Here is a 23,156-nt window from a genome sequence, read left to right on the forward strand (position 1 = left end):
ATTGATACATATTTAGTTGAATCTTATTTTGTAATTCCATCTCTAGAATATATTTTATGATACCTTTTGTTGTTTCCACTTTATCTTTAAGTGTGCTACTATTTCTTAATCATTAAGTCTAATAGTTGTTAGTTTTGTGGCGTGTACATTTAGACTCATCTTTTTCACACTACATCCACCAACACTTTCACTCTACTCTTTTGTCATTGGTCAAGGAGCACATCATTCCTTATCTTCTTCAACCCTTTGGGCTTTGCATAATGACATGTTGATGTTACTACAATGACACAGTTCCATGTTGGTGCCGATGAGATGTGGTGTGCAAATGACTCAGTATATGTAGATACCCCCAAAATTGGGAGAGTTTTGAGGGCAAAACCAAGCCCATGTGCTTGTTAGATTGCTCAAACAGACGGACTCACTATGCTTGTCAATTTGCATCCTGTGCTAACTTTTTTTGTTGGGGTAACCCTAGCCATGGGTAGGCCCTCTTCTCTCTCCATGACACAGATCCATGATGTATGATCCATCCAATGCACATAGCACAGGGCACATAAATCCAGCATATCCTCAACTTAGAAATGTATGCACAAGGGCCTCCAACTAGGCACCACGAGTCCACGCTTAGCATCTTCTTACTCCTAGCATCACATATGATATTATCCACTTCTCCTCTCATTGGAGCATCTCTTGCACTACGAGTTCTCAATGCAATGCTAGTCTATTTCATTCTTTGTGAATGGTATCTACTCTATAGCTAGATCTAACAAGTGGTATAAGAGTCTATCATAGGCTAGTTCTTATTTCCTAGCTTAGAATTAGATCCTAGGTCATTAGAATACATGCTAGATCAAGTAGATTCTCTTCTCCATCTAATTGGTTGACACAAGACCCCTTTGCACATGCATTTTGCCCAATAAAGCTCATTTATTTTGATGGTGTAGTTGGGCATGGGACCAAGCAAGGTGCCACTACCCTTTGCTAGACTCAAAGAAGAGCACTTAGATTAATCAGCAACACCTTCATTTAACAAAGAGAATGTGGTAGACTTAGTGGCCTTAACTAATTTTGGGAGAATAGTTGTTAAAGCTATTTTTTGTATGCTCATTATTGGCAAGTTGACTACCTTGTGTAGGTGAGCCCATCTCCTCCTCTACTCGACCTGATTAGAGAGGCAACTTGATGTCCATATCTTGGCAAAGCTCCAACCCAAGCTCAGTCTTCTTGTGGAGCGCATCAAGTCGCACCTATCCTTTGCTTCACTTACACCAAGAACCCCATTAATCATCCAATTTCACCCATTTTGCATCAGCATGCCCAGTTCCCATATTCGGCTTGTGTATCGCACCATTCCATGCCATACCTTATACACAGGATCATCTAGGCTTAAGTAAGTTTCTTACAAAGTCTTAGATATTTTGGCAAAGTATGCGAAGAGTAGAAAGCCCTAGAATAGCATCAAATTTTGCCCAAATTTCTACAAAGCCGAGATCAAGAGCTACGTGCAGAATTGCCACGTCATAGCTTGTGTACGAGCTCACCTAATCATGATGATCAAGAACCTCAAGTTTGAGCTTGATTGCTAGAGTATACAAGGAGTTCTAGTCTCTGCAACATTTGGTTGACTATCAACATAGAGGCTTTGAGTTTCGAGTTCAAGATAATTCCTCCAATCAAAAATTAAACTAAAGGGTTCTTCAAGTTACCTATTGCTCTTTTAAAGTTTGCAAATCCCCTACTTCAATCTATATATCCGTGTTCAAGGGAGAGAGATTTTTCTCTCATCTAGAATCCCTTTAATCACTATTTGCAAAGTTCTTATTCTCCGTTCTTGCATTGAGATAGACATTGCCAAGAGAGTCTCTTGGTAAGACCCCTAGGCCATCATGGGAAAGAGAACCTAGAAAAGTTCTATGGCAATGGGTTTCACACTTGGAAATCCAAAGTGAGAGGCTTTATTATGAGAAAGAATTTATGGTCAATTTTTAGACCACTAGGAGAGAATGAGAGAGTTGAGACAGCATCCACTATTTGGATGATTGAACCTCGACATTGCAAGCTTGGATACTCTTAGAAAGACATTCTGGATTGCTACATGCTCCACCCTTGTAGCATATGCCACATGACAGGACATCCATCCTTTAGATGCTTCAATAAGGTCAAGATGAAGAATCAAGATCAATGGAGAGGACTTATGACTATAAAGCAAGGAACAAAGGCAATGGAAGAGTCAGCCTAATAGAACAACAAGATCATGACCATGACCAAAGTGAATCCTCTACATCCTCTGGATCATGTTAAAAGTGATCACCATGTGAACCTAGAGAGATGAACCATATTGAGGTTCCTAGATGTATGAGTGAATCACAAAACCCTAGATGAATCACATAGTTGAGAAGTACTACCATGACTAGGTTTAAGGGGGAGTTTGTGGGGTAACCCTAGCCATGGGTACACACTCTTCTCTCTCCATGACGCACATCCATGATGTATGAGCCATCATATGCACATAGAACATGGCACATGAATCTAGCATATCAATGCATGCACAAGGGACTCCAACTAGGCACCCACGAGTCCACTCCTAGCATCACACATGATATCACCCACTTCCCCTCTCATTAGATCTATATAAGAGCATGTCTTGTACTCACGCATTTGCAAGTTTGCAATGCAATGCTACTCTCTTTTATTAATCCACAACTTGTCTCATTGAGCTTGGTAGTTAGAGTGTGATTGGTATCTACTCTACCTATGTTATGGGCCATGAACGGCACTCTTGAGTTGCCTCCCTAGCATAGCTAGGTCTAACACTTTTTTATCGATTTCTCCAAGTGATGGTAACTCACTCACCCACTCTGTATGCCCTATTGTCCATTGACATTACAGACGAAGCCAATTTGGGCAGGGCATGCTAGTAACAATGTTAGTAATGTGATCAAAATAGTGCAATCATGTGATCACATAATCAAAATCCTTCACAATGGGGGACAATTGTAAGTATATTGAACACCAATGTCTATAGATATGATTCGGTGCACCCCATATTCTTCAGCATTTTGATGAAACACTTAGGGCATTTCATTGTTTCTATTGCACAAAGCAAAAAATCTTATGTGAGATATGCCTTTTCCATATATGCATGCAGACTCGTTTTTTACATTTCTATATTGAATGATAACCACATTGAAAGACACTTTGGGTTATTTTGCCAATGGTAACCATATCAAAAGGCACTTTGGGTTATCTTGCCAATGCAATCCTTTCTATGGATTGCATGTCTTGCACAATTAAGGTTGGGCTACAAAAGAATACTATTGTGAATTGTGAAAATATAATTTGAAGCAAATTATTGATTGGGCTACTCATGTGAGAGCAATTATTTCTTTCACATGAGTTATTTATGACAATTTATTATATGAAATGAATAAATTATCACTCACTTGAGAGCAATTATTTATATCATATGAGTTATTGTTTCTTTATGGATTATGACATTTTAGATGAAATTAATGCTGCTCCTTTTTCTCAATGTTGTTAGTGCAAAGGTATTGTTTTGCTTATGCAACTTGAAGAGGCTTTCCTTTTTGTTTTGGTGGTTCAAAGGCTTGAGCTCATCTTGCATCACATTGAGAAACAAAACCAAAAAAGGGACAAAAATGGGCCTTGCTTTAGCAAGTAATTTTTGTGCACTAGTGGTCTAGCCAACAATTATAAGTGCTTGTATTATCAATAGTCTATTCCTTTGTAATGTTTTTGTGTAATTTTTGGACTTGTTTGTCTAGTCACCCATAAGTAGCCATTGTGCTATTGATCTCTATACCACACCTTTGTTTGAGGCTTTTTAAACCAAAGAAATATATACATTCATTTTCACTAAAATCTAAACACTTTAGAATCACTTAAATAATTGATTAAAGAAAAATTTCCATGATCCACTTGCCATGTGGCATTCGTCGACAAGCTTTAGACACGGTCCACAATTGCTCCCAAGAGTTCCATGCTTTACTAGTGAGGCCTTATGTAGGCCAAAAAATCAACACTACTTTAAGGTTGAAAGTAGACCCTTTTAAGCTTAGCAACCACAATCATGTGTGTACATGATGGACCACATTGGAAAGTTGCCCAAAAAAATCACCTTTAGAAGCTCCACCAACGTCAATAAAGGGAGAGAGAAACAAATTAAGATGTCATAGCCATGTTGACTATAACCCCCCAACTTTGCCCTCCTATCTATGTGGTCTACAGATATTGGAAACAAATTGGGGGCATCCACTAGCTTTACGCAAAGTACATCCCCAACGTAACAAGGGACTTTCAGAAAATTTAGTGATCTTTAAACAATAATATTAAGCTTAAGGGAAAATTAGCAAAATGCCCTTGGAATTTGTGAAAGTCCCTTAAATGCCCCTCAATGTTCAAAAATTTTCGAAGTACTTGTGTACTCCAGTTTGTACCTAGTTTATTCTTTTTTCCAATAGAGATCTATCTTTTCTTTTCGACACACCAGAGAGCCTACAGGGGGAGGTGCTTATCCCTTTCAAACATTAGCCATGTTACATGGTCAGGCAAGGGCCGCGGGCAAGGGCCGTGTACCATCAGGCAAGAGCCACGTGTAGGTATCTCCACGATCTCACAAATAGAGGCATTTAGGTCTGAAATAATGAAGTATTTCACATAGAAATAGTTGACACTACCATCTAAAGTCCTATCATCTTTTGTTAACGGAGAACTAGCCTTTGTACGAAAAGTTGCACATAATAATATGTTTGGGTATCTTTAAGAGAGTATTATGGCAAGGAGTATTTTGGGAATTTTGATTTAAGGGAATTTAAGGTTTTGGAAATTGATGAGGTACTTGGAATTCCCACAACTTTGAGGGCTTTTTTATAATTTTACTAGGATTAAATAAGATCTATTTTTTCAATAGAAGAATGTGGTTATGGGGTAGGGAATGGACATTGTGTCCATTCCTCATAATATTTATGACTCCTTGGTGACCAACGAAGGTCAAGCGACATTGGGAAGCAGGTATTATGGGGGATTGGAAACTAAGTGTCCATTCTCGATCGTCAAGAGTTAGCGGGAGACAGTCCAAGAACGCTGACAACTGCAATGTTGTACGGGTCATCATCATGCTATTCTCCAATCCTTTTGAATTTTTGTTGTGTAACCTGTAATAGTCACATCTTCTTACTCCCAGTTGTGATTTTTTGCCCTCCCCTCCCCCTAACCTTCACACAAAGGAAAGGTACTTCAATAATTTTGCCTCCAATGTAGATCCGAACCTAGCTTCCCATTTCCATCAATCGCTACATGCCAGAACCATTAGGGAAATTTTGGACTCTCAAATGGGCCCTTTAAGGACTTTGACTTTCTCCCTCTTGTCCAAAACGGACGCATATTAAAAAATTTACAAGCTAAATCAAAACTTGTCGGACCTTGTGGATTTATAATGTACTCATCGATATCTATCCATTGGTATATAGCATGCCATTAGATTCCTTATATTCTAGAAGATTCCATTTTTTGATGTGACAACTCCGTTTTATAAATGGAATCTCTCCCCACACTTTACCTTCAGTGGGGAGGCCATAACTTCTACAAATCAACTCCAAATTTGTTGGAGTTTAGGGATTAAGAACTTGCTTTCTAAGATCTTTCAAATGATATGTTGGTTGATAGGGTTTCGACAAAGCGTTTATGTACTTCACTGGTTGCCCACTTTGGACAAGAGAGACAAAGTCAAACCTCCTTACAGGGTCCCTTTGAGAGTCCAAATTTTCCCTAATGATTACACAATGAGGTCCTTGAATTAGGACGATCCATTTTCATAAGGTTATTGCATTATAGGATAAGTTCCCTGGAGCAGAGATGGGCTGCCCTCTTGTGAATCCAAGTTTGAGTGGAAGGCGTGGCAGTGGCCCAAGAACTAACATTTCCTAAAACCACAAACCAAGGATGTGTACAACACCCTTATGATATCAAAGGATTGGTTTTCACCCTTGAATAAACAATGGGGCAAGCAAGGGCAAGAATCAAGATGGGTTTCAATCGCTAAGAATATATGGTGCCCACATTTGTCACTTAGGATGAAGATTTTTCTTTGGAAGGTTCTATGTGGGGCCTTACCAACGGGTGTGAAGATACAAGCTAGAGGTATTGGTCATGATAGATGTCCACAATGCAGAACGGCTGGGGACGACTTCCCTTACTTATTCAAGGAGTGCCCGGCGATGGATTGGTAAAACTAATTTGCAAATGGGTGCAATAGACCTGGAAGATTGGATTCTTTAAGAATGACCTCCTAAATAGCATTATTTGTTATTCGAAAGACAAATAATAAGTGTATTATTTGCTTTCCCATATTATATGCTCGTTTTATACGGTGCCACATGAGCAAAGAGGTGTCATATAACTTCTTAGTTTTTCAATTGAAAAAAGTTTTGATTAAAAAAAGGGCATAAAAATAGACTACGCTGCTCATTTGGCACATTTGTCACTTGAGCAGTAATCAATATTCAAAGAAAAATTTACAATTAAAACAAATGTTTGCTTTAGAAATAGGTTTCAAATTAACGAAAAAGTTAAAAATAAATTTTGATTAAAAATAGGTTAAATTGATTCTTTTCAAATTTTCACAGTAATTTGTTTTTCATGGTCAAATAGTATAAGCTTTGTATTCTATGTAGATCTTGGTCTCTCACTATATGGAAGGTGTTTATTATAGGAGTCACTTGCCATGTGCTTAGTTAACTGACACTTGGAAGTGAATTAGTCAAATAATTTATGGTATTGCCGTTGTGTGTAGAGTGTACTCTCACATGAGACAATCAATTTGAGAAATATAACATGATAGAGGTTAGTCTTACATAGTTTAATCTCCGATTTTGATGTGCAGAGATTCTCTCACTTCAAAGTGAACATAGTTAGATAAACAATTTTTTGTCCTGTGTAGAGCCAAGCCATTCACACTATGCTCTCACTGGAATTAAAATATAGGAATAGCATGTCCAAAGATACTGGTATTTAATTATCTTTATTTGGATTGCAAGATCTGTCGTACTATGTGAGAGCATACACATGCTTGCACTGTCGGTAGATAATTGCTTAAAGATCTATGGTGGAATGTGAGAACATGTTCGCACTTTATATAGATATGGTAAAATTGTCAAGGTTTGCAAATGATTATCATTTAGTAATGTCACTTGTAGCTCATGTAGCTTGTGCATTTCATAATGATAATCATTTGCAAGATTTAATTAAGATTATCGATTATCGTGCTTGTACTTTAGATAAATGAATGTAGCACAATGTGAAATAATTTGAGTTTTATGCAAAAAAAAATTATAAGTGATTATCACTTATTGTAACATGTGAAAGCCACAAGCTTGTACTTTAAATAAATCGATGTAGTAGGATGTTAACACAATATGATCAAAATATATTTTTTAAAGCATTATGTCAATTTTTGTTTGGAACGATGTGAATTGTTTGTCATGAGTTGATGAATAGAGAATGATAGACCATGAATGCTTATTGTAAATTTATAACGTAGCTTGATTTTGACCATGAGACTAGTAGATAGAGCATGCGTCTAATTGATAATGTAGATATATTTTGACCATGAGCAGCATTAGGAAAATTTTTGAGCTCATTTTTGGGCCTTGTTAGAAATTGATGATGTGGCAAGCTTTCAAAAAGTGGGTACCGATTTAAAAAAAAAATGCAAATAACATCCAAATTTTTCGGAGGTTAGATATTTAGAATTTACTCTTCAAATGCTATCTATTGATATATGGCATGCATGTATCAGACATTGCCTTCTTATAGATCTAAAAAAAGGTGATTTTTTAATTACCGTAATGATAACAAAGACTAGCTGATTGGGAAAAAATGGCATAACTTTCATAGAACCCATCAATACTTTTTGAACCTTGGCTCTTTAAATTCATTTTTCAAGAGCTTTCCAATAATAGGTCATATCATGGGGTTCCGAGCAATATTTAGAGGGGTTTACCGGGTTGCTCTCTTTTGTGTAGCTTTGATGATGTGGCACCCTTAAAAGGCCCAAAAATGAGCTCACGATTTTCTTAATGGTGTTGTTTGATGCTTAATTGTTTTTTGACCTCAAAACTGATAGTTAAATTTGTTGCTGCTAGCATATTATCCTTGTGCAACATGGTGAAAGGCCACGAGTGAGACTATGTGCACAAGTTGCATGTCAAAAAGAATACATCTCGATTGAAATAAAAATTGTGTGGCCACAAACTCAGTGGTAATGCGACTAGAATCAAAGAGAATTTGTTTGTTCCCTAGCAATGTGGAAAAGTGTACGGCCCATCCGAAAGATATTCATGTTGGTTTCCCTAAGTACTCTTGCAAAGCAGAGCAGAGGAGATTATTGCAACTACAAAGAAAAGTGGCTCCTCTAAAGAAGTTCATGTGGATGTTGAAATGTTTGTTGGCAATGAGAAACTGGAGTATTTGTTTACGCACGTAAATGAGCAGTCTTTGCCTCAACTGACTCCTCTTGATGGGCATGCTTCAATGCCAGCATCGGGCCCTAGCATAAGTAAACCTTGCAGAGCATCACTCAATAGATAGATGTTGTATGAAGCGCTAGATACGTAATGGTTGCTTGAGTTGCACTTGAAATGGACGAAAGCTTTTGTGGCGTGTGGTATATCATTCAATGCTATGCGCAATCCAATATTTCAAGATGCTTTGATGAGCACAACCAAAAAAGGGTTTGTGCTTCTTGACTTCAACAAGATGTACACTGAGTATCTAAATAAAGTGAAAGACAGTACCGAAGCCATCCTCAAGCGAACAGTGATAGACTTTGTCCTTGCATATGGTTGCACCATAGTATTAGTTGGATGGACTAACTGTCAGAAGAAGTAGTTGATCAATGTGATGCTTATCAACCCTAGAGGGTCCATGTTTGTAGAAGCTATTGACACCTTGTTGAGAGAGAAGATGAGCAACTATCTAGCAAGGATGTACGAGTGTACAATAGCAAGGGCAGGTGGGTCAAAGCATGGGATTGCTGTCGTCACAGATAATGCATCTAACTACAAGGCTACAAGAAAGGCTATCCAAGCAAAGTATCTAGAGATCACTTGGGTGCCATGTGCAGTGCATACTCTTAACTTGCTACTAAAAGACATTGGTAAAATGGCTTGCATGAAGTAAACTTTATTGGATATAAACCGTGCGATAAAATTTATCAGAGGATCAATTTTTGTATGCTCTTCTTTGAATAAAGCCGCCCAATAAAACTCCACAGATATTTTAGGTGACAAGGGTTTCTACTGTATACTATGTTCTTTCCACCTTGCAAGAAATGAAGCGTGCATTGATTGAAACTGTAGTCAATAGACAATGGGATGCATGGCTCAGCAAGTATCCGAGCTGCTACGAGGAGGTAACTGCAAGATGTGCATAGCTTGTGAAGTCGCCAGTTTTTTGGTGGAATATAAAGAGGATTGTGACTTTGGCTAAGCCATTTGTAGATCTTTTGGGAATTGTCACTAAAGACTCTTTTATCTTTGGCTAGATTTATTGGTATATGTCAGAGGCCTCACACAATGTAAGAGAGCATGTTGGCTTTGATGCAAAGGAAAAAGATACCATAATCACAAATGCCAACAAGCGATGGGTGCAGTTGCATATGCTATTGCATGGTGCGGGATTTGTATTGGATTGTAAATTTCAAATGCATCAATAATCTGCCAACAAAGAAGTCATGACAGACTTCAAAATAGTGTGCGTCCAACTCTTGGGACGAGAGAATGGGAAAGTAGCTTTTCATCAGTGAGTTGATTATCCTAATAGAATTGGTATGTTTCAAGATCTATGGCATATAGATGTCATGTCCAAAACAAGTATACCTCTATCGTGGAAAGAGTATGGCGGAGAGAAGGTGGAGTTGCAACACATTACAGTCAGGGTTTTATCAATTTTGCTACATCCAGTGGAAGCTGCAAGAGAAACTGGTCGGCATCCGACTTTATGTATACCAAAAAACAAACAAAACCGGCTTCATTCTAAAGGGGATGTTGATTTGGTGTATATTTTTTTGCAATATGCGACTTATCCATAAGCTTCAAACCTTTGCAATAAGAGCAGCACAAAAGCACTATGATGTCTTCCAAACCCATGAAGCTATCACTGTAGAAGTTGACGACGATGATGATATGGAATGGGAGATAGCTTCATTATGGTTGTTGTGTTTGAACCCCACAATCATTTGTGATCACCATACCTTTGTAACTTTTGCTTATTTTGGTATCAGTGCATGATGGAATACAATGCTATGCTATTTGATATTCACATCTCTCTCTCTCTCTCTCTCTCTCTCTCTTTCTCTCTCTCTCTCTCTCTCTCTCTCTCTCTCTCTCTCTCTCTCTCTCTCAAGTTTAACAAAAATTTTCGCAATAAGATTCGTATTACAATTTGATATAACACAAATGTCTTTTCAAGAATATAGATAAGAGGATGTGATTCTAGCAAAACGTAGTTTTGAGATTACAAAAAAATTGATATGACACATTGGCTTCTTGAGAAAACAGATAGAAGGAGGTGAGGGGGTGAAATGTAGTTTTGAGTACTGAGGCTTAAGCTATTGACTGTGCCAATTCGCCTAGTAGGTCATCTATGTGAAACTTAAAACTTCTAAAAGCTCAAAAGATTGGTGTGCAGGTGCTTGTTGCGAAGTATCACCCTTGTGTGGTAGGGATTTGTACAAGGAGGCATATCATTGAAGCTTTGTCTCTTTTCTGTTAAGCCTCGCCTGGGCTTTTGCTATCTCTATCTCAAGCTCAAGGATTCGGTCATGCAGCATGTCAGATGTCTCTCCTTAGCTTGCAAGGTCTTGTCCTTGGATGGCTAATTCAATTAGTGTCTTTGACTCTTCGGGAAGTAGAACTATAGGGAACTTGTGTGGAGGCATTGGTTTATTTGCATTGTGTGCTGCCACTTTTTTTGCAATTTGGACATGGCCAACGTCAGCAGTCCCTAGGCGGTTTGACCAATCCACCCACCTCCTTGGGATGTCGTAGCATAGCATTTTTGTATGAAGTAGAGAACCATTTGGTTGGTATTTGGCATATACCTCTCTCGTCGTATGAATCTTCATAGAAATACTTGTGCTAGCCCTTTATGCTACAAATCTGATACCTTCACTGGAGATGTATCTTTTGCATTGCCACTATTTGAAATAATTGTTGTTGCACAAAGTGATTTGGGCTAAGCTTCTTGCACTCCTTGAGGCTTAGTCGCTTACCCTGCAACCAAGATTCATCCTCTTCAATGTTGGAAATAGTTGTGAGGTTCTTCTCTTTCTCATGTCTCTCTCTCTCTCTTCTTTAAATATCACCTGGGCTTCAGTGTGGTTGAGTTCTTCTTCCATATGTGCAAATGAAGTTAACATCTTATGATCACAATGCTCAATGATCAAGTCAACATGTCATCAATGTGAAACCACTTATTAAGTTATATCTATCATCATGTCGCAAGATAGAGATAGAATCACTCATTCAATTATATAATTTACATTTGCCATTGGAAGCCATACAAAGATCGAATAGTGATTTTAGATTCACATTAATCATCAGTTGGTCATAGACAAAAAGTAATAACAATGTTGTAACCCACGCTATGGGCACCATCTAGACAAAGAGAGAGATCAAAGTTGTTAGGCCGAGTTGAGGGATTAATTCGCTTAACACTTTCAAGGTGTGTAAGCACGTTTCTTAAAAATTCCCTCTTGTTTTGCTCTCATGGGGAAATGCCATGCACTTAAGAGGCGTTTATAAGTATGGCACATAGAGAAAACATCCATGGCTTTAGTCCAGGGGGGTAGTAGATATACACTCAGGGGGGGTAGCCCATTGGAATCTCTCTTGCTTTGTTTTTTGGCTTCTATCTACAAATCGCGAAGAGGAGGGAAGTGGGCGATACTTTTTGTCTTTGTATATGATCCCCAATCCACAACGCCTACGTAAACGCCCTTCTGGTCAAAATGGAGCATCATGTTGCAAGAGTGGAGACCATTGGGGAGGTAGTCATGCGCATGGAGATACTTTAGAGTTTGGAGAAGAGCATTGATAATCAACAAAATTTTATTTTGTAATAGCTCTATTGTTTCTTCAGTGGTTACGTAATCATGAATTGCAAGCTCACTGTCATCTGCATTCGGCATGGGAGGAAACCAGTAGAAAGCCTCATATCACGCTTGGGAGGAGAGAGCTCAATCCAGAGCATGTACTCACTTAAGCAAGGGTTATCAACCCTTTGAAAGTAATTTTAAGGGGAGTGTTCCCACAACTAGATAACACATGTGGTGAGTTCCACCCAATGCATACCGACCAAGGAGCTATACTTAAGCCAAGATAGTATAAGCAGGTGGGTTTCGCCACATAGGAGAGATATAGATTAAAAGCATCAAGTGAAAGGTCCTTCACAGGATAGGGCAAAGTCATAAAAAGTTTGAGACAAGAATTTCTAGGTGTAGGATGGCCAATAGTAAGATGAAGGGGTGTGTGTGTGTGTGTGTGTGTGCGCGCGCGCGCACGCACACACACACACACACACACACACACACATATATATATATATATACACACACACACACACACACACACACACACACACGTATATATATGTACACACACACACACACACACACACACACATTAGTCACTGACTAAATAGTGTAGTAGCTCCTACTGCCACATATGGCTATGGACTTTGAGCCTAGGAGCTAAAAATATGAGCCTACCTAGGCGGTCACTTTCAAAACTTTTTAATACTAGAAATTCATAGTCACCTCGAACCTTTGTTTTAACCACGTACAAGTAGTGTTTAAACCTAAAAAATTTACACAAACCTTAGGTTACTACCGGCCAAAACTTCAAATTTTGATCTTAAAAGTAGGAGTTTTTCCTCCCTTTCATCGAATAAGGATAATATATTTTGGCCCGACTAGAGATTCATCCTGCCAAAGAGCACACACATACACACTCTCTCTGTCATTGTTTTACTTCGAAAATACTTTTTCGCTTCAGTCTCTCAAGGTTACTTTTTTTTGCCGAGAAGTTAGATAGGGTAAACTCGCCTAAACTAGACAGGTGGAAACACCTTACTATTTGGGAATAACTTTATTGGTTACAAGGAATGCTACACGGAGGATATAGTTTTTGGCAAGAACAAAACCCTAGTTAGATCTTCATTATTTAATAGTGAATTTTAAAATTCTTAATACTGTTGTGCTGTTTCAGACTTATCTGTAACCAACACAAAAGGAGAAAAAAGCTAAGGTAGAAATAAATGCTATGTAATACACACACACATACATGTCATCCCAATTGGGATATTGCTAGGGAGATAGCTGGAAAAATGAATATCTCTTAGAGCCTTGCAAAACGGACTTTGTCGCTTCTCTCTCTCTCTCTCTCTCTCTCTCTCTCTCTCTCTCTCTCTCTCTCTCTCTCTCTCTCTCTCTCTCTCAGCACGCATGCACACACTCGCTACATAGTACTTAAGAGCACCTTGCAATACAATACTCTGGAGCGGTTTCTCTCACATACACAACCCTTTGCTCAATCTCTCCATGTGGCAGGAGAAGGCAATCCCAGAGAAAATGTGGTTCGCTTATGTTGAAATCCTAAGCAATGCAATTTGATAGTCTTCAATTTTCCATGCATTAGCACTTAGCCGTAAGCCCATGTTCGAGTTTATCTTCCTTACGTAGTTCTAAATCTCAAAAGGTCAAGACGAAGGCCAAATCAGCAACAACACACACGTTCTCGGTGCCATCTCTCTACAAAACTTGCAATACAGCCACTTTAATGGCGGAAAAACAGATGAATAATTAAGTAGTGGACTCGTCCTCCTCTAGGGTGAAATATTTCGTCATTTTTTTAATTTTGTCCTTCTTATGGAACCAAATATAATTTTATTTTTAATCTCTACTTGGATTTTTACATTTAAGCTTGTTAAATTAATAAATATATACATCTTGACATGAAAAGTAAGTAGTCATTACTCTTTTTCCATCCACAGATAGGCATAACCATGGCAGTTTATAGATTTTTCAATTCCTTACTAGGATGGTATTATCTTTTATAATAGTAGCAGTAATGTCGTGGGAATAATCGTAGATTGTTAAACTGACATTAACCAAATAAGACTATACTTAAAGTGGTTAAAATGGATCTTGTTATCAAGAAAAACGCAGATGTAATAGAAGGGTACTAACTCCCTTGAACATAACAACAAGGTTTTTTTAATAAAAACTTTTTCAATGCTAGTTTGTAAGTTTTAATTCAATTTATGTTCTGAATGCCTACTTAACTAAAATCTTTTGCATGGGGTTTTTTCATAAGAGCTTAAGTCTATTCATGCTCGTAAGCTAGTTAAGTAGCATGGTTTTAAAATCCATTCCTGCTCTTTACCAAGCTTTGTTTGTACCATAAAAATTCCCCTCTTTCACTTACGAGCGCATCTAGAGTTACTACTCTTGGATACACGCCTATCATTGAACAGAATGGATAAAAGGGGCATGGATGACAACTGTCGGATCCGCCCTATACCTACATTCCATGTCTAAACAAAGTTGCTGATGATTTTTTTGTTTACATGATGGCTGCAGGTAAGGATTTTGACTTCTTTTATCTTTGAATTCAAATGATGTTCGATCAATCTTTGTAGGAAAACTTCTATTGCTGCTAATTTATTTTTTACTTCTTAGATGTAATAGAAACATTAAAATTCTACTTTAAATGTACATATGCTTAAGAAAAAAATGTATAGACTCACTTTTATTCATCGTTGTCATTTCTCTTGTTGAATCGTATGATTCAAGTTGTGAATAAGGTGTATAGATTAATACTCCAAACATACATGTACACACACACACACACACACACACACACATATGTATGTATACACATATCTCTATGTATGTGTGTGTGTGTACATATATGTGCATAAATATACTCTGACAGGACTAGACAACATACCGAGTCACCTCATGTCGAGTCACTATTAGGCAAAGCCAAGGCACTACATATTGGGTCACATGTCCTCTAATTGTATAATTGTGTAACCAAGTGCCTCTTCTTGGAGAAGAGCCATTCTTGATGTATTCAGGTAGTCCCTTTATGAAGAGGATGATGGATGAAGAAGGCAGGCTAATTGAGTTGAGTTTATAGCATCTCTCTCTCTCTCTCTCTCTCTCTCTCTCTCTCTCTCTCTCTCTCTCTCTCTCTCTCTCTCTCTCTCTCTCTCTCTCTAGCTTCGGTGACTATCACGTTACATTGTGGAGTTGATGTTCTCATCTTCCAAGCACTCCCCTACTCAATTTTATAATCGAAATACCCTTCATAAGCATGAGCCGCACAGTCTCCCCTGGGCAAGCCCCATTTTCCCACAAAACGAGGACACTTTGATGCATTCCGGATTTTCTCAGGAAGCTTCTTAAGCCCCATTGGAAAAAATGTATAGCCATATATTATATTCTTCTCTAGGTAAACCACACAACTGAGTCGCTAGTAGGATACCTAATTGCACAGTAGGCACAATCGATTCGCACGGATCCCAAGGTTCAGCCACGACATTTTGCAGGTCTTCCCTGTGAAGATGTTCTGACTTGGCTAGACCACTTTGGTAATGTAGCAAGCTATCACCACTGTGGTGATGATCGCAAAGCACTTGAGATACACACACTCCTTAAAGGTGTGGCAGCGACATGGTTCGTGCAACAAAGTGATTAGGTCAAGTCTAACTAGCTCTTATTGAAACAATTGTTAATTCAAAGTTTTGCCCATCATAATGTATCACAAACAGCACTTCAACAATTAAATGGTTTACAGCAACAACACACAAAACCAGTAGCACAATTTGTAGTTAATTTTAATCAATTATTATTAAGGGCTAATCCAGCTATGTCCGAAGAAATGAAGCTGTATTTTTTGTGGCCTCGACTTCAACACATCATATCCCATCGAGTCCTCAACCAAGGCCCGGCCTCTTTCCATGAAGCGATACAAATAGCACATCAGATAGAAGGAAGCATGAATTCAAATCTCCCAACAACTCCTCTTTCCCAACCCCCGCTCTTTTCCAACAAGTCACCATCAACAACCCAACACTAATGAACATTGATTTCCAAAATAGTTAGTACACAGCGCAAAGAGATCTCCTAGCATGAGATGCACAAGGCTGACCCAAATGCTTCTATTGCAATATTTATGGCCACTATGCCGCAGGCTGAGAGCTACCCGACAGGTACAAAAAAGTCAGATGCAACTAGCAAATATCACCACTCTTGTCACATTACCGAAAAACATTTGAACGAGTGGATGGTGGAAGACACCCATTCGTGCATACAAGCTGCAACAACTTTGAGCTGCATGGTGTGTTCTACCTTAACTCTAATACATGACACATCTCACGAAGCATTACTAGATTTAGGATAAGTAAGCACAATCTCATCCATAAGTAAGCACTTACTATATCAATTAGCACTTTCAACCTTTACCACTAGCCCTATTTTTGTACTAATCCGAGATAATAAAGAAATTTACAATTCAAACACAGTTGCACGTTGTACTTTTAGTATAGGGTCACACACCTTTGTTCATGATTTCTTTGTCTTGCCTCGCCAATTGTTTCCCCTCACCTTAGGGTGTGACTGGTTTGAATTTTGTTCACAATTCTCTAGTTCTTCCTGGCAAACTGCATGTCTGCTTTATCTACTCTCCACAAGGCCCCAACTTTATCAACACCCAATAGACCATGTTGAATGCTTCCATCCAAACCCAAGATATCTTCACAATATTATCTAGTTACCCATCTCTTTTCACTCAGACCACAAAGCCCTCAACCATCGAGCTGCCTCTTCATTCCTAATCAAGTAGTGGCTACAATGCTATAGCAAGGCGTAATCACCCCATCATGTAGTGACTGGGCTTCAGAAACCCACTTATTGAAGAAAGAGGATGGCTCTTATGGGTTTTTATAGACTTTATACCACCCAATAAAGTCACACAACATGACTTGTACCCTCTACCCAAAATAGATGATTTGCTTAACTAGTTGGGTAGTTCCCGATACTTCACTTGTTTAGACCTCAACTCTAGGTATTGGCACATACCTCTAGATCCAAGGACACTCACAAAACCGCATTCAAATCACCTAGTGGCCTTTTTCGATTTACATGGATGCTATTCAGATTTTCTGATGCTAGTAGTACTTTCCGATGGATAATTAACTTCATTTTCCAATATTTGATACAACAAAAGGTCTTCATTGTATACCTTGACATTATCCTCATACATATGTCAACTTGGGAAAAACATAGAGACATAGTGAAGGAAGCGTTGGTACAAGATCCAATTGCACTTGTGCAAATGCAGGTAGGGCTCCACCACTCTGAAGTTTCTCGGATTCCTCATCTCTGCATGTGGTATAAAAATTGACCCTCGAAATTTCTTTGCCGTACACTTATACACACCTCCTTCAAATGTAAAGAATTTGCAAAGTTTCCTAGGCATGGCTACGTTTTCGCTAAGCTTTGTACCCAATCTTGATCAAATAACCCAATCTAGTAACATATAAATGGGACGACATCTATGAGAAGCTTTTTGAAGCTTAAATAGTCCATTCAACACTCAACCATGTTGGCCCACCCAAACTTCCAAAAACCATTCCTATTATAGACAAATGCTTCCAACTCAGAATTAGGAGCAACGCTCCTGCAAAGGGATAACGGTGGCCATTGGCACCCTATCTCATTCATTAGTTGAATGCTCACTAAGAAAGAGATCAATTACTCTACCTCAGAAAAGGAGCTGATAGCAATAGTGTGGGCCTTTGCAAAATTTCATCCGTATCTCCATGGGACTGACGTAATAGTGGAAACAAACCATAAATCGATCATTCCACTTCTTCAAAAAGTTCACCTACCAGGTTGAGTTCTCAGATGGATTCTCACTTTGCAAGAATACCAATTCACAATCAAATACAAAAAAGGCATAACAAAGGTCTTAGTTGATGGCCTATACCGAGCAGAATTCCAGCAAACACAACTCACATCAGCCATTGACAATCCCATATCAGTGGAAAGATTACCTCACCTACATCAAGCAGATCACTCGATTAGCCAAATATGATTTGGAACATATGTGCCGTCACTTATCACCCCCACAAACTTGGGTGTAGCTTGCCAAACTAGGTCATCCTCCTCGCCTATATGTGCCTAAAGCACTCCAATAGAACTACACTCAATACTATCATGCTCACCCACTATCAGACCACCTTGGTTTTCACAAAGTCTTAGAAAAACTTAGAGAAGCTCATTTCTGGCCAAAAATGCGACAAACTATTTCGCAAGAGCTTCAACCATGTGCAACCTGTCAGGAGCTTAAAACCCCAAACCAGTGGGTAGTTACTTGTTTCCCATTACCGCAAATACCACATTTGAGCTGGTTGGGTGGGACTTGATGGGTCCTTTCGCAACATCCACATCTGGGAACCAATGCATCCTTGTCATCACAGAATACCTCACTAGATGATGTGAAGTCCAAGCCCTCCCAGATGCTTCAGTCTCTACAATAGCGAGTGCGCTCCCACACAACATCATATTTCAACATGGTTGTCCACACCAGCTACTATCGTTAGGCCTCAATTTAAAGGAGAATTCATGCAAATCCTCACTAGCATCCTTGCTATATCACAACTTTTCACTTCACCCCACCACCCCCAGATGAATGGCCTAAGGGAGTGCCTCAATTAAATCATCAAGCAGACCCTAGCTGCCTACATTGACCGGCCTTTGCATCAAACATGGGACCAAATCCTTCCATTCGTAGCCCACGCATAGAGTACATTTTTCCAAGCTTCCACTAAGGTAAGCCCTTTTTGAGGTAGCCCACGCATATAGTACATTTTTCCAAGATTCCACTAAGGTAAGCCCTTTTTGAGGTCTGTATGGGTGCAACCAAAAGTGCCCTCCTGACCCTAGTATCAACAACATTCAGGCCAGTAAACAGGATGCAATCGACCGGCTTCAATACCTATCAAACAAACCTGCCTATAATCCAAAGTGCGCTATTGATCAATCTCAAGTAGGCCTCGGCAAAGCAAAGGCACCAATATGTGAAGGTCAACACCATCTAGAATATGAGGAAGGTTCCATTGTCAATGTGTATTACCCAGTCCTGCGTGTAGGTTTAAACGAATCACTACTACATAGATGGATCAGTCCTTACCGCATCCTCCAACGCCTCCGTCCATACACCTACCATTTGAAGTGTCTATCACATGAGTCTATTAAATATGCCCATGTCTGTAGGATTAAGCCATTCTTCCTCTCCCATCCTCCAACCAGCTCCAACTTAGGGGAGGAGGTGTGACAAGACCAGACAACATGCTGAGTCACCATCATGTCGAGGCACTATTAGGCAAAGCCAAGTTATTACCGATTGAGTCACTACCCTCTCGAATTGTATAACTGTGTAATCAAGTGCCTCTTCTTGGAGAAGAATCATTCTTGATGTATTCAGGTAGTCCCTTTATGAAGAGGAAGAGGGATGAAGAAGGCACGCTAATTGAGTTGAGTTTATAGCATATCTCTCTCTCTCTCTGCTATCCTCTCTAGCTTCTATGACTATCGCGTTACAATGTGTGTGTGTGTGTGTGTGTGTGTGTGTGAATATATATATATAATATATATATAATGTGGACACACATTATGTACATATATATAATGTGCACACACACACACACACACACACACACACACACACACACACATATAAACAAGTCTAGGAAGCTGTTAAGTAACTTTCACATGTACTTTGAGCTCACTGAAAGAGAGGAAATGAGACTGGTTACCTCCTGGTTACTAGGTTTATAGATAGTGTGAATGAAAAAATACACCCCATGCATGTAGCGAGAGGAAGAGAGAAGGAAAGTGTGGTGCATGCTTGAAAACATTAACTCTTATATACCTCTTCCTTGCTATCATATTGTTATCGAAGGCTGCAAGAAGCTCACTTGTATAGTTAAGGATTGAATAACTTTCCCTCATCTTCTGAACCGGTGTCATGAGGGGTTATGGATTATCCTTCCTTTCCCCTTTGCAACTTTTATAGCCGTTGGTAGTGGGGTTTGCTTTCGAGGAGAGCCTTGGGTGATAGTGGTGTAGACTGTAGATAAATTGAGAGAGAAATAGAAACTTGAGGATCAGTTGAGGGATAATTTGAGCTTAGAGAGAAGTTAAAGCTTGAAGATAAGCTGAGAAATAAGTTTTATTTTCAATTGCATACTTCTTTTACATAGTGGACTTGGTCAGGTCCCAGTCTATTTCTTGACCATCGTTAAGCTTTAGTGTGTTCTCATTAGTGCACTGCCACTCAAGAGTATCCAAGTACTTTGCAACTTAAAAAGGGCTACATTTGAAGCTACAAGACTATATGGAACTCGGTTACCACTGTTTCTCCCATGTGGACAGCTTGCTTTGTGGGTCATAAAGTAGAATCATCTTCGAGAGGGTGTGTAAAATCTTTCGTAAGGTTTCCATGACTAGGTGTGAAGCGAAGTGCTTATGAAACCACTCTCCAATAACCTCACTTCTTTGAGGTTAATTGGGTTTGAAAGTGTGCCACTATGATAGTATTGTCCACTTGCTGGTTGGTAAGTTATCTTGTAAGCTCTTCTTAAATCCAATACCCATGCAGCCAATCAAATGAAATGGTTCCAAAGTCTAAATGCTCCCAAAACTCTCCTTTCAAATCAAAAGTTTCAGGGTGATATATGTTATCTAGAATGTTTTGGGACTTCAAACTTTCTTTTAGTGGCAAGTGGCAAAACAAGCGATGCTAACCTTGATGACAAGGTTTCTACCAAGCAACTCATCAACAAGGAACAAATGTGATAGGCTTAATAACACAACAAATTTTTGGCATGTGTGTGAGAAAGGATCTCTTCTCATTATAAGTTTCAACATCATGAGCTCTTGCTCAAATGGGAAATAGATAGGTAGGTGCGGTTGGTGGCATGCGCTGATACTCCCCTTCCCCCAACCGTGCATGCTCTCCCTCCCTCGCAACATGTCATGATGTTATGAAGGATTGCAATGTGGGGATTCTAATCAGAATTTGTCTATGGTGTCCCCAACACGTAGAGGGTAATTGTAATTTAGCTCGATTTGACGAAGAAGTGTGTGTAAGGAAGGGGAGGGGAGGGAGGAAACAAGGCAAAAATCTAACAACACCTCTTTGAGATGTACTTAGTTAAGAGGAGGGAGCTAACTCAGCCCCTGTCACACAGGGGCACCCGCACCCAAAGTGCGGACAAGCAGATGTGACGCCGCTTCATTCGTCCACCAAAAAGTGGATTTGGGGTGAAAACCTTTGTCAGATGGCCGGCCTCACTAGCCCGGCCAACTTTTCAAAGTAGTGGCCATCCCTCAAAAGTAGGGCACGAACGCACGCCATAGCTAATGAACTATGATCGTCAAACGCGAGAGCCAGATGGTCAAACACTTGGCCTACAGGCGTTGGCTGAGGAAAAGAACCAACTTTTATAATATAACCCAGTGTGACACCAATTGGGTGCCCACCTCCACAATTTCAGGCTGGGCAGGCGACCCAGTGTGACAGGGGCCTCATTGTGTGATGGAGATCGAGTTTCTACTATTCATGATTTACAAACTGCTGGCAAAGACCAAACTACTAAGGGCCGCGACGGTGTTATTTACACAGGAAAATGCTCGTGAGGGGAGGGGAAGACCTATGGGATAGACTGGTAATAGCCGGTGGATCGACGGGCGGAGACACCGGGGATGCAGTCCAGGTAGCCGCGCTGGAAAGCCCAGTAGAGAGCGTATGCAAGCAGGGCGAGCACCACCACGCACGCTATCACGATCAATGCAATATACCATGCACTCAGCCCGCTGCTGCTTTCACTGTCACTGTCACTGTCGTCTGTGTCAGATTCTGCACACAGGTACAATCATAAGCGTCACAGAGAGAGAGAGAGAGAGAGAGAGAGAGAGATCCTTGCCTCTCGTCACAGACACCGTATACGTCGCCGGTTCATACCCTATGGCCAATACGTACACGTTTACTGCCGTTGTGTACCCTGGCTCGTAGAGCTCCAGCACCGGACTGAACGACCCGCTGTCCACCCACGTGCCGTTCACGCTCACGCCCGACCCTGCAGATTCCTGCCGTTGGCCGTTTTCCTGTCAGTTCTGCATAGAAAGCACTGAGTTTTCCGACTGCTAGTTACCTGATCCGGTGGCACTTCGACGTAGACGGCAACCTCCGAGTAGGAGCTGTTAAGGGAGACGTTGTAGTAGAAAACAGTGGGGTCGAAAGCGGGAACCAGGGTTCCGGCCGAGAGGGACAGCTCTGAGAGAACGGCCGTTGTGGCAGACACCTTGTCATTGCCATTGCCGTCCGCGTGCCGTCGACTGTTGCCGCTAGCAGAAGCTGCAGGAAAATGCACGCCGTGATTATGGCCATGTTAGGGGTTTTGGTTTTCTACACAGTGTTAAAGCTAAACCACGGGCTTTTCGCCTCAGTACCCGCGGCCTTTTCAACCTGTTTAAGCCTGCCACGTTGGCCCCCTCTTGCCTATGACGCGTCGCCGCTTCCTTGTTTCTTTCTCTTGTTATCTCAACAGCTGGCTGTAAATCCATCCACCTCGTGACCTCGTGAACCATGGCTGATTAAACTCACTCTCATTCTTCTCGAATCTCATCGATTTTCCTCATCTTGTGAATAATTATTGATATATATGTTGTGCTGGACCCACTTTAGATCCAAATATAGACTAATAATAGAGCACCCAGATGTTGTCTCAATTTGTTGATTAGATACCGATGAAGATTCCGACAATGTTTCACTTGGAAATCGAAAAGGGAAAATGAGATTAGTTTCTATTCCTACTGACATAGAAGTTGCCTATTCAAAACCAAGGGGAAAAAAAAAAACCCGACTCTCTTTGTCTCTCTTATCTGGTGTCTTTATCTCCCTGCCCCACTCTCTCTCGCTCGGCTGCTGAAGGTACTCTCTCTTTCTCTCTCTCTCTCTCTCTCACAGACACACATAGACACATGTGGCGTTCAGCTTGCACCG

General features: G+C 40.0%; 1 protein-coding gene across 1 annotated transcript; it reads right to left on the minus strand.

Moving 5' to 3' along the window:
- Window positions 1-21,189: 21,189 nt before the first annotated feature.
- Window positions 21,190-22,741, minus strand: LOC147451125 (uncharacterized). The gene is made up of 4 exons (XM_086520576.1): window positions 22,604-22,741; window positions 22,306-22,518; window positions 22,078-22,240; window positions 21,190-22,010 (listed from the first exon to the last, which is right to left on the minus strand). The coding sequence occupies exons 1-4, from the start codon at window positions 22,739-22,741 to the stop codon at window positions 21,805-21,807; spliced, it is 720 nt and encodes a 239-aa protein (XP_086376702.1). The 3' UTR covers window positions 21,190-21,804.
- Between the last annotated feature and the right edge of the window lie 415 nt (window positions 22,742-23,156).

The sequence above is a fragment of the Adiantum capillus-veneris genome, chromosome 9 (assembly GCF_014529385.1).
Source record: "Adiantum capillus-veneris isolate H3 chromosome 9, ASM1452938v2, whole genome shotgun sequence".
In the NCBI taxonomy this organism is placed as follows: Eukaryota; Viridiplantae; Streptophyta; class Polypodiopsida; order Polypodiales; family Pteridaceae; genus Adiantum; species Adiantum capillus-veneris.

What these genes read in the sequence shown, in the direction of transcription:
- LOC147451125 (XM_086520576.1), bottom strand. Translation starts at nt 22,741, where the DNA reads ATGGTTCACGAGGTCACGAGGTGGATGGATTTACAGCCAGCTGTTGAG. An exon ending in ACAGGTTGAAAAGGCCGCGG is followed by an intron (nt 22,519 to 22,603) that starts GTACTGAGGCGA and finishes CACGGCGTGCAT; the next exon opens with TTTCCTGCAGCTTCTGCTAG. An exon ending in TCGAAGTGCCACCGGATCAG is followed by an intron (nt 22,241 to 22,305) that starts GTAACTAGCAGT and finishes GGCCAACGGCAG; the next exon opens with GAATCTGCAGGGTCGGGCGT.